Raw genomic sequence first — 12,538 nt, 5'->3', positions numbered from 1 at the left:
CAATTAGATTATGTAGGCTACTTATTCATTTAATTGAGATTGCACTGCATTTGCAGACAGAGCCCTCCCACATGCTCTTCTGATTGGCTGTGATTTTTGATGGATTTTGTAGTCATGTCATGTCTGGTGTGGACAGACAAATTGCTTGTCGCTAAAATTTTACCGCATCACGTCTGGTTAGGACACAGTCCTAAAATTTTACCAAGACAATCCTGTGGCGGTCACCGATGTTCGCTTCAGCTTCACATGCAGAATGTTTTAATATGCCATTTCCTGTGTATATTAGTCATACAAAATGTCAGGATCATGAATAAAGATAATCCTCTTCTAGGCTTTGTTTACAGCAAAGCTGCGCATAACATTTATATGTGATTTATCTTCCTAAATCGATAAAAGAAAGTCTTCTGATGTAACTGAATTACGGCCCTTGCATAATTACAGGTAGGAAAAAAATATGACTATTAATAATGTGCTGGTATGTAAAACACAGAGGCATACCTATGAATTTATGATGGATAGCTGCGCAAAGTTGTAATTAAAATTGGACGGGAGCGATAAATCTAGCCTGCCCTGATTGGAGGCACAGCAGTGCTTTGATTGGCTGTCTGAATGAGGGAAGTATGCAGACAGTTGCAAAAAAAGGTGCTGGTAAACCAACGAGTGGACCACTAAATGCTACTGGAGGTAATGTGCTTTTCAGTGGTCATATATATGGAATAACACTGTCCTAAGTCATGGTGGGTTTTGCATTTGAAATTGTCGGTTTGTTTGTAGGCCAGACAGACGGAGTGTAAAGTTAAAAGAGTTTTACCTTTAACAAACACCACTTTCATAATGGATTGGTTTCTCAGTTTTGTGTGTGTGTTTCTGTAGGTGGTTGATGTGCACTGCTTATGATCTGACAGGTTAAGACAGGAAAACCTAATGCACATGTATCACTATTTTTTGTCTTACATATGATAGCCTAGTTAACTACATTTGGTTTGTTTACCTGTTTCTCATTAACATTTGGCTTGTGTGTCATAGCTGTGTATTTGAAATTGGTTTGGACCCCAAAGAACAAATTTGTTTTAAACTTTAATCATTCAGAAAATCCATTTGTTATCTTTTTTCAGTTGTTCAGCTGCCAGTTTATCAGATATAAAAATGTATGAAGGAATACACATATATTTTACAGCACTTGTCTTTAAGGGCCCTAAAATCTGGATTTGCTTACTTCTGTTTCCTCAGTATAATCCAAGACGGCAGTATACGAAAGATTGTTGTGTTTTATAATATTATTGTATTTTGTATTATATATCATATTACTTTGTGTCATTGCACAACTCTCTTCATGGCCTCTAATGGCGCTGGCATGATCCCACAAACCCACTCACTTTCCAAAGATGATTCAGAAACACTTTAATATTAAGATTAATCCCTCATTTGTTGTGCCTAAGGGAAGCAATAGATTTCTTCAATGCCATTATTGCTTTGACATTCAAATATATTAAATAATGCAGGCGCATTAGAAATTTATAATAATAGCTCTGATGTATCAATATAAATCAAAATATATAGTCCAATGCAGAATAACAGCCTTGGTCTTAAGAGTGCTTTAAATTTTTGAACACATAAGCGCACAAACATGCACAAATACACACACATTCATTCTTCTGTATGTCACTCTGTATTATCTGCTGGCTGACACACAGTGGGCGAGTGTGTTCTGTGCATTTAGATGCTCGAGAGAGGAGAGGCGAGAGAAAGACAATAAGCATGGCAGGACAGATGAAGACTCACACACTTCCTGCTGAGGCTGTGACACACTTGCGTGCGTTTGTCTAAAAAAAAAAAAGGTCCATTTCCGCTTTATTCATAAATATCACCACCTACCACATCAGCAGCTGAAATTCCACTGTTCCCCCATATCACCTCGTCCTCAAATAAAAGGTCTGCTTCTATTTCAGCCATCACGACTTGATTTAAAGAGGCTGATAAAAGGAAGAGAGAGAGCTTTGGATTAATTTTTGAACCGTGAAAAATCTGCAAATGTGCTCAGAAAATTGCTTCCCCCGGCATAAGGGATTGTTTCAAATGGAGATGTTCGCTTCTTCGTCCCCCACCTGCAGCTGTCAAACCCCCCTCCCCTTTAAACCTTCCTGTGCAGTTTGAATAGAGCCGTATCGGTTTATTCCTCCAGCAATCACTCCGCTCATTCTTCAAGCATGGACATATCAGCCTAGTGATTTGGGAGGGGGCCTTGACCTTGGCCCAATCTTATCACTAATTAAACCTCATCTAATCCTGCTGTGCGAGCCAGCAGCACCTGCTTCTCTGGGTGACTGGGAGGGGATGCATGCGTGAATAGCTACTGGACTCGTTTCCAGCTTCCCAACTCATGCGTTGCTGTGCTCCCTAGCTAATCACAGCATATGATCTGTAGCCCAAGGCTCGGTGCGTACACCAACCCACTGCTTGTGATTTGGGGATGTGCATTATTCAAGCATTACCAGAAAAGCTGTGGCTTTATTGCAGCTGGCCGTTTCTGTATCTGAGGATAAAGGAAAGTTGTCTTCTTGTGCTGCATATGGGTGAATTCTTGTCATAGTCCATTGCTGGCTATTGCTTCTGTTTATTTGTATTTGATTCTTCATCAAACCGTAATCTCCAAGATGGCTTTCATGACTGTGCTTGGCTGGCCTCCACTTATCTCCACATGAAGAGTTTCTTCCGAGCAACTTCTTAATACGTGCTCTTCAATGGTGGAACCAATACCTGTGAGAACAAAGCCTTGAAACTGTTATCACTGGTGTTCCACAAGGCTCAGTCTTGGGCCCGCTTTTTATTTTTTATTTACTGCCCCTTGGACATATTTTTAGGAAGTACGATATTAATTTCCACTACTATGCTGATGACACCCAGCTTTACCTGTCTTCCATGCCTGGAGCTTAATAAGTTTGTGAATGCCTGTCCAGGTATTTGCCAGTAATGTGATTTTGCACAATATATTTAGTAAGAAGTAGCTAATAACATAAATGTATAGAATTACCCGTGTGTGTGTGTGTGTGTGTGTGTGTGTGTGTGTGTGTGTGTGTGCCGTTCAGGTATACCCTACAGATTGTCCCCACAAAGATGACAATATACGAAATCCGAAAACAGCTTATAAATCTTACTAAGTGATGTTTTTTGAAAACCTAAAAAGGAAGAAAGTTTTCTGTGATGGATAGGTTTAGGGTTAGAGTTTGGGGATAGAATATTTATTTATATATTTTTTTCCTTGTTTATTCAGAAACCTTTTGTCTGGGAATGTATGTAGACACTTAGCATGTACACCACCAGTCTGTCTACAAAACAAATTTCAGGCATGTAAGCATTAGGTTTTTAAGATCATGATCATAATAAAAGTTGTCCTTTTATGTCAGTTATACTGACCTTGTGCTGTCATTATCATCATTAGTTTCAATCAACGGTCTGATCTTTTGTCTTTGTTTAATTCAAAAGCTGCACTAAAGTAAAAGCAAGATTTAAGAATGAGAAGTTTGTCTGCCTGAATGCATAAAATGATGTCCTAATGATGAAATCTGTGTTTGTGTGCTATAGGTGATGCAGGTGGTGAAGGAACAGATAACTCGTGCTCTCACGATCAAGCCTAACTCTCTGGATCAGTTTAAAAGTCGTCTGCAAAATCTGAGCTATACTGAGATCCTCAAATTGCGCCAGTCCGAAAGGATGAACCAGGAGGATTTCCAATCCCGGCCCATCCTGTGAGTCACTGGAAACTCTTTAATTATCTAAAGCACTCATTTCCCACAATCAGACTCACCCAGTTTTGGTCCATGTGTACTGCACCTGTGTCCCACTCATGATTGAAAACAAGCCTTTAAATGGTTCATAACTAATTAAACTAAGAGGAGACTCCATTAAATAAATTACCCACTGCATTACAGTAGTGTCATTTGAGCTGGAATGTACAATCGCAGAGAACATTCGTTTTTTGTGCGTACATCAACATGCAATATAACAGTGAAATGGAAATGTCCATGTTGAACTTTCAGAGCTTGTTTGAACTGAAACGCTGGTAATATCACTCATGATTTCATGTTCTATAAATGTGAAATATATAACATGGTTCAGTCTGTTCACTATAACAGAAATATCAGTTTGTCAGCTTGGCTTTTGACAGTATACACAAGGTTCCCACATTTTTGACCACTGATTTTTCCATTAGCTTTTATTTATTTTTTTCTTCCAGTATTCACAAGCATTTTTAATTCATTTTGTTTTTATTATTATTTTTACAGTAGTAAACATGGTTCCTATGGTATTAACTAGGTTATTGTAGCTGAATTAAATAATTGATAAATTACTATTCATTAAAAAAAGAGAGCCCACTTTACATGATATTGAGGATGGTTACTTTTTAATCCCTAACCAAATTAAGCATAAAAATGATCAAATCTAGAATCAAAACCAGATAAGCCAACTCATTACCACAGAATGTGATCAAAATGTTATTTTCTCATAAATTACTTTGCTCAGGGCATTGCTTAAATTACATTAGAGAAGTCTTTAAATGGCTAATTAATATTGCAAATTCTCAGCTTTCGATCTATAAGCAGTAAATTTGCCAGTAGTATTAGCAAAACCACAAGATAAAAGGAAGTTTGCCTGGCTCTTTCTGACTTGTGGTACAAAGAAATGTCTAAAGACCAAGTCTGTATGTCACTCTGTATGTTTTTGAGTCTATCTTTGTGTAAACTGCCAGGAAAGTGGTGGATCAGTACTTTTAACTGCATTTGTCTGATGTTTTTCCAGGGAGCTTAGGGAGAAAATCCAGCCAGAGATCATGGAGTTGATCAAACAGCAACGCCTCAATCGCCTGTGTGAGGGCACCTGTTTCAGGAAGATCAGCAGCCGAAGGAGACAGGGTAAGAAAAACACCATGTCATAAGGCAGCAAAGTGACACAACAAAACTAAAAGCGATACAAGCTGCCTCTTCCTTGTTATTCCAAGTTTCTGTCCAAACCAGCAGCTATGAACAACACTACATTTGGTCTGTTGCTTGATTTTGTTTTCAGCATTTCCCACCCACACAGTACATTCATTGAGCAACAATCCTGCACCTCATGTATGTTATCCATTAAGCATTGGCAAGCCTGAGAGAGATTGCATGTGGTAGTAGAGAAACATTGCATGACAAATCCCTCAAGGTTCTCTTATGAGAACCATTAAAAGGATGCCGTTTGCTGAAGCAGAACAGAAATGAATGAAAATACATGTGTTTTTAACATTAAAATAATATCAATATGCCCTCATTTTTCTTACTGTGTCTCTGTGGTGTAATGCAGCATTTTTGCCTTCAGTTTCCCCTAAAAAATTTACTGGTTAGTACATAGTATAAGATTTATGATATCTCCCCTAAAATGAATGTGCTTTCAGCTGAAATGTCTTAATGTATAATTTCTGAGTGAGCAGAGCTTCACTAGCTTTTTATGTTCATGAATTGATTCACTTAATGGGGTTGCTCCATTCTGCCTTTTATTTGGGACCTCTACTGGGCTGCTTCTTATTCGAATCTTTGGAATTACAGGAATTTACAGACACCTTCATTGGTCATAAATTTTTTTTATTTGCACATCAGCATTCTCTCAGTATAGTAACGGAATGTTAGAATGTCTTACATGATAGTTTTTATCCAACTATTTTACATAAACACTTTGAAATGTATGCGTTCTATGAATAATTTTTTTATGAGTGCTATTATTAAACCGACAGCATGATTTAGCAAGTGTGAAAAATAGCCTTTTCCGTTGCTGAGAGAGCGGAAGTATGGAGCCAATTTCAAACAAACGCTGAGTGGTGGGAGTGATAAAGCTTACGGCACAGATTGGAGAGTTGAAGGATCGTCAAATGTAATACCGTTTTTTACGCGGGCTGGCTGAAGAGGAGGGCTGCCTGCTGAGCTCAGAGGGAGGCTTTATCAGTTAGCCTGGATAATTTAACACTCTTCACACTTCTACCGGATTAGATCATTCTAAGACTAGACACCTTGTCTATCTCTTGCTATGCATTCGTCTGCCTGCCTCTCTTTCTCCTTTCTTCCTTTCTCTATTCATTTGAGAATTGTCACACTTTTCCTGTTTTATTGACATAATTTTCTTCAATTATGAACCTCATTTGTGTGAATGGAAAAAAAATTGTTTTGTTCACAATCAACTATTATATTATCTGCCAAAGACTTGAGACACTTAATATGACTTACATGGCACCCTCTCATAATTTGACTGACATATGCATTACACATTTGATAATTCGATATTTATCCAGTGGTTTGCCTTAATGAGACAAAGTTGAGCAGAGTTCAGCAATATTTGAATGTTGAAATTTTTTGCCCCAACCTCAAAGTATTCCAGTCAACTTGCAGTCGTGGACTCAAAATTTGATTTGGTTACTTTCACTTCCACTGAAAATAACCAAGTGGAATGGCGCTTGATTGATCTGTCCCAACTTATTTTCAAGTAGAAGGTTGAGAATTCCAAGTTCCAAGGTGTCCAGAATGCAGGATTGGATACAGCAGTAAAGGAGAAATGCCTACTAGTAACCAATATTTCAGTGACTTGTTCTTATCCGTGTGAATGCACCACATGAAATAGCATTGAATAGTTACCTTTGCACGTGTCCACGTGTTTGTGGTATGTGGCAGTATACTGTATATCAGTTTTTTCATTACAGACACAGATAGGTCCTTAATATATTTAATTTATTATTGTTATAGTAACCTTCGTGATAATGTCATTTACTTTGAATCACATTGAATGTATTTGCTCCATGACATTCAGGTATGTTCTACTTCCTAATATAATCTTTAGAATGAGGTTCCCCACAGGAGCGAGGTACTAACCACAGGAAGCCACCAAAATTCCCAAGATAGCCCAATGTCAGACCATTGCTTTTGTCTATGAACAACTAACCTTTTCAGCAAGCGTTTAAGGACTGCTCTTAAACGACAGATTAAAGCGCACCTGTGGATTTTCACTGTGACAGGTGCTACATTGACATTTGTATTCCCTATTGTTCCCGCATAGCAAAGCTTTCTTCTCATGGTGGACAAAATGAGCTGTCCAGTTTCCACCTTGATCTTAAGTATTACAGAAGTTGCCTGAGGCTGAGCTTTCTGAATAATATTAAAATGTAGGCTAATTCTTCTTTGCCTTTAATTTACTGAAACATTTTAGATTTTTGTCCTCTTTTAGACAGTGAACAATCCTACATCTGGAAGCCCACCTTCCTTAAGAATCTAGCTCCAACCCTAGTTAAAAATCCTGAGCCAGCTAATCTTCAGAATTACAGGTTTATATTGGGAGCAGATTGAGTTCAACTCAGAGAAATCTTTGCATTTGATAGATGTTGATTGGGTTGCAGTGTCATCTTAAGGTTAAGGAGATCTTATTTTCTTAGTCCCAGATGTAGGTTTAAGTGCATACATGATGCCTGAGGAAAGGGCACCACAGCAGCACTAGCATTCAGGAGCATTCTTAAATAAAAATAACTTCTTTCCGCATCCACATCGCTCATCGTCTCATGACTTGTGTACTGTATGTCACCAATTAGAATATAAATTCAGGAAAGCCACGTACAAAGGAAGCACCCTTTTCATCATGCACGTGGCACTGCATGCTTATTAAACCATTCTGCACATATCTCCTCTGACATCTCAGAATGGGCTCACAGATGGCTGTTGGCTGCAATATCCATTGGTTGTTCATTGTACATTTGTAGTGGTGGATAAACGGCCCATTGAGCTAGTTTGTTGGTAAGCTTAAGCTATAGAAAGAGATCACCCTAGATCAAGCTGTTTCCAGCACACTCCTTATCTCTTTGGGTGTGTATATGCAGCCTGTGAAGTGCCACCCTGCAGGACTTTCATCCCACTCTTTCATCCCACAATGTTTTTTAATCTGCCAAACTGCTATTCCCAGCTATTAGGATTTGGATTCAGGCGCCAGGGTTGAGTGCCAGCTATGGCCTTCTAGGCTAAATGTGAGCAGTCCTGGCAGTGATCACTTTTGTCTGCTTTTGGCATGGCACAGGAAGCCTCGGGAAGTGATTTGGGGGGAAAATTGCCTGTCACGGCTACCCAATCTGCAATGAAAAGCCAAAGAATATTAAGCATTGTACTAGAATGAAAGACAACTTGTTAGCATTACATTGTGGAAGACTGACCTACTGCTCTGCTTCTTTACAGACAAGTTCTGGTACTGTCGATTGTCGCCCAATCATAAAGTTCTCCACTACGGGGATCTGGAGGAGAGCCCTCAGGGAGAGGTACCCCATGATTCCCTACAGGACAAGCGTGAGTACAGCCTGCTTTCTGATTGTGGTGTAGTGGCTTCACTCTATAAAGATGGGATTAAGATGGCCACACCTTGTCTTATTAATTATTCTTTGTTCCCTATGGCAGTTCCTGTGGCTGACATCAAAGCTGTTGTCACTGGTAAAGACTGTCCACACATGAAGGAAAAGGGAGCTCTGAAGCAGAACAAGGTGAGCAAAAATTCTCTTGAATATCCAAAGATCAAATTTTCCTTTGATGCAGTGGTGCGTGGCTTGGTGACAAAGGATGCATTAGTTATGCCTTGTATCTTTGTGAGTAATGATACATCAGCTCACTTCAGTTTCAAAGTCACCCTTTCTTCTTCCCTCAGAACAAAGCAGACAATGTCAAATTTATGCCACAACTGTAAAAAATTACTCCCTGTTGACCAAATTGATTAAACTTGAGGACAGAATATCAAGTATAGTTGGAAGCTTCTGGCACAGCCATAAGGATCCCCTTAGTCCTGAAGACACTGACTGTAAAATAACAATGTGTATCAATGTTTTTGTTTTTTTGTACTTTCTTTAAGCAACATTTATCTTAATAGGAATTTGACTTGAAAAAACACTTCCCTCACTAACTGCTGAAAAGAGACGGAATTCTGATTGTCTTGATAGGGCAGATTTGATTAAGGCTCAGAAACACTGCACCAGTAATGCCTGTGGTAAACTTAACGTATGCCGCAGAAGTACGTCCATTTCTGTGCTTTTTTCGTTGTCTTATTAACCATTCCAAGAAATTTGAAGGATTCCACGTTGGTCACATATTATTTTCATGGTGCAGAAGTATCTGGACCTGCTCCTGGATGACCACATTCCTGCAGAGTTTAGCTCCAACCTGCATGGAAGTTTCTAATAATCCTGAAGACCTTAATTAGCTTGTTTTATTAGAGTTAGAGCCACACTCTGGTCTAAAAGGGTTATCTCTATTCTCTTAATGAGTAATGGGTGTGTTTTGGGCTTTACGTGCAATAAACCAATAAATCAGAGTCTCATCTCCCATTCCCTTTAAATGCCAGTTGCGCTCATGCCATGGCGGATTCGCTATTTACATGACAGAATTTGATAGTGGGAAGACTGAACGCGTCTCCAGAGCGCAAACGGATCTGCTCGTGTGCAAGGTTAAAGCGTGCGAGCAGACCATTTACGGGACAAGCCGAACTCCACCATATCTTTATGTACAGTACAATAATAATCTTTTACATTTGTAATCCTTTTATTTTTTATATTTGGCAGTTTTGCACGTCCCTGCGTGTTTAATAAGCAGACCTTTAGACCAGGTTTTTGTCGGTCAATGGCACAGTCTATTTCAGTTGCCTCAAAACGCGCCAACAATGCGACTGAACACACCTCGTTTTCAGACCAGCACGCCCATGGGCGCACAGATGGGCACACAGATGGGTGCAAATGCATTTGCTATTTAAACAACGTGGCGCAGGACGTGAAAATGATAACTGCGTCAGGCTGAAACTAGCAAAAAACACTGTAGGCTTATAAGTAACTGCTGTTTAGTCTATTTTTTCTGCTCTAGATAGGCCAAGGGGTCTGAAAAGTGTTGATAAGATCTAGGTATAGACATTTCAAATGTGCCATAGAAAGGATTAGATTGTTGGCCAATTGAACAAGGTGTCCTCTTCTTACTTGAATTGGTGACTTCGATGGCTTGTCCATAATTTTGACAGGGTTGTTACCAAATGCAATTACTCCAAAAACGACATGTATTTTCTGTGTAGAATTGAGTCCATGAGACTGAAGTATCTTGTTAAGGTAAAGCATTGATGCACTTCCTACTGCTTTCTCTTGGTGCCCGGCAGGAGAAGCCGGTATACAATCACACACACACACCAGATTGGACCATCTGCTGTCGTAATATGTTCAGAGAGGATCTGCAAGTCACGCAATAGGAGGCACACAAACACAGCAGCCCCATTAGCATTTGACAGACGGTGTCAATTCTCTTTCCTTCTTTAGGAGGTGCTGGAGCTGGCTTTCTCTGTCCTCTATGAATCTGATGAGTATCTAAACTTCATTGCCCCTGACAAGCACGAGGTGAGCAACCAGCAACTGCAAGCTACAAATGGTGTAGCACACCTCCTTTGTGTGATTTAGATTTTGTGCATGCTGTGGTTTAATGACATGTTTTCTGGCTGTTTTTCAGTACTGTGTGTGGACAGATGGGCTGAATGCACTGCTGGGGAAGGAGATGACCAGCGAGTTCACTCGCTCAGACATGGACACTCTTCTCAACATGGAAATGAAGCTCCGCCTCCTGGACCTGGAGAACATCCAGATCCCTGAAGTTCCTCCCCCAATCCCCAAAGAGCCAAGCAATTATGACTTTGTTTATGACTGCAATTAATCCCCTTTCACTGGACTGACTGATTTTTCGTAAATGCATACTGGAAGAAAGACTCTTTCCTGCTAAAACTTGGCTCTCTAGTACGCCTCATCACAATGGATTTGCTGAACTTAATGGACTTGGCTTGCAAGGCCTATGAACCATCTGGTCTGGTTGAAGAACCACCACAAACTGGTCCTCAGGTCCTAAACCCCTCTAGTCCTGTCGCAGTAATTTCCAGACATCTCTTCAAACAGTTACATTCCTCAAGCAGCCCACCTCCACCTGCTCTGGCTTTAAAATGGTTGTGTCAAGAATTTTTGTCCCATCATAATTTCTGGCTGTTCGGAGTGGGATGCTCCCTGTAGAGTGTGCAAAAAGTCTAGGGGATTGTGGCATGTAGCACTCACTGTAGTATGTTTCTCACTCTAACAAGCGGCAGCTATATTGCTAGCAAAGTCCAAGTTTGTTCTTTCTCCAAGTATCCCTTTCATGCCTCTTATACTGTAGACTGTTAAATTAAATAGGCAGCTTCATGCAAGAGGTTGCCTTTTTTGTCTTAAACCATACCTGCTTTGTGCGTACTTTGTTATCATTGTCTGACTATAATGCAGGCGTGTAGATATAGCTCTTTCCTTCACTTGACATCAACCAGACTCATGGCAGACTGCTGTAACATTCCAAAGCAATATTGAGCTTCTGTTTTTGTAAGCTGGTATAAACTTTTGTGATATTCGTGATTGCTGCCAAGTAGTCAGTATTATACATTTCTGTGTGTTAAGGAGTTTCATTTTTCAGGGCCGTCAAATTTCATTTGAACTTTCGTGATTCATTTAATTTAAGATTGTGGGTATTATAATTGTTATGATTTATGTTTCTTCTCCCCTCATGTTTGTTAGAACGCAACATACTGCTGTTTACATTAAAGATGGATTCCAGTTCAGTTTTTAGTTTTTAGCATTTCTTTAATCATGCTGTCTTGCATACTTTATATAAGGAGTAACCAATCCTGCTCCTAGAGGGCTACCTACCTGAAGAGTTAAGTTTTGAGTTTAACTGGCTTTAGGAGTGTTTAATTAAGGCTGGAACTTTACTCTGCTGGAAGGTGGCCCTCCAGAAACCGGAATGGACTCCCCTCATTTGTACATATTTTACTTCATACTTGCTTGTATTTTATATTTTTATGAATATATTCTGTATGAATTTGTGGGAACCACCTTTGATTAGTAGTGGTCTCCAGGGGCCTCATTTATAGAACGTGAATTTACTCAAATCCACGCCAACGTTCATTTTTATAAAAATATACGTCTTTGACGTAGAAAAATGCTTAGTGCCACATCAGGTTCTAAGCAGATGCACACACTTTTCCTTGTGGCAGAGAGTTGGAGTACTACAGGTATTTGGAAATTTAAGCAATTCTTGCTGCCACCATTCTCAAGTAAAGGATTTTTGACAAAAAAACCTGTGTACATTTGTTCTCTGAATCACACGTATGCACATTTGAGAAACGATCATAAGATCAAATCTAGGACGGTCTCTACGCAACATTTTATAAATGAGGCCCCACAAGAAGTGTAAACACTTACCTCTCATATTACACAACTAGGAACATTGATTACTCTACTACCCACAAATACAAAAAAACACTGGCCATCACAGCCTGAGCGACTCGGGGTGTTCCAGGAATGTTCTTCACAGCTCTGTGTGGTATTAACAGGGCCATCTTGGCAATAATCTGCTGGTCTGTGTAACTCTAGCATTTCCAGTGACTTCCTCCTACTCACTGCCACCTCAACCTCCTTTAAAGGTTGTATCAGCGATTTCAGGCACAAAAAAGGCCC

General features: G+C 39.6%; 1 protein-coding gene across 4 annotated transcripts in view; it reads left to right on the top strand.

Moving 5' to 3' along the window:
• elmo1 (engulfment and cell motility 1 (ced-12 homolog, C. elegans)) overlaps positions 1-11,640 on the top strand; it is an 87,196-nt gene extending 75,556 nt beyond the window's left edge. For all 4 annotated transcript variants that reach the window (XM_081376964.1, XM_081376962.1, XM_081376965.1 and 1 more), the window contains 6 exons: positions 3,583-3,746; positions 4,798-4,910; positions 8,229-8,336; positions 8,445-8,527; positions 10,331-10,408; positions 10,518-11,640. In XM_081376964.1, coding sequence (XP_081233090.1) covers positions 3,583-3,746; positions 4,798-4,910; positions 8,229-8,336; positions 8,445-8,527; positions 10,331-10,408; positions 10,518-10,718 — 747 coding nt within the window. In that variant the 3' untranslated portion in view covers positions 10,719-11,640. The remainder of the gene's footprint in view (positions 1-3,582; positions 3,747-4,797; positions 4,911-8,228; positions 8,337-8,444; positions 8,528-10,330; positions 10,409-10,517) is intronic.
• Positions 11,641-12,538: the final 898 nt, after the last annotated feature.

The sequence above is a fragment of the Scardinius erythrophthalmus genome (genome assembly GCF_964197995.2).
Source record: "Scardinius erythrophthalmus genome assembly, chromosome: 10".
Classification (NCBI taxonomy): domain Eukaryota; kingdom Metazoa; phylum Chordata; class Actinopteri; order Cypriniformes; family Leuciscidae; genus Scardinius; species Scardinius erythrophthalmus.
Note: the sequence above shows the minus strand (reverse complement) of the source record. Positions and strands in the feature narration are given on the sequence as shown.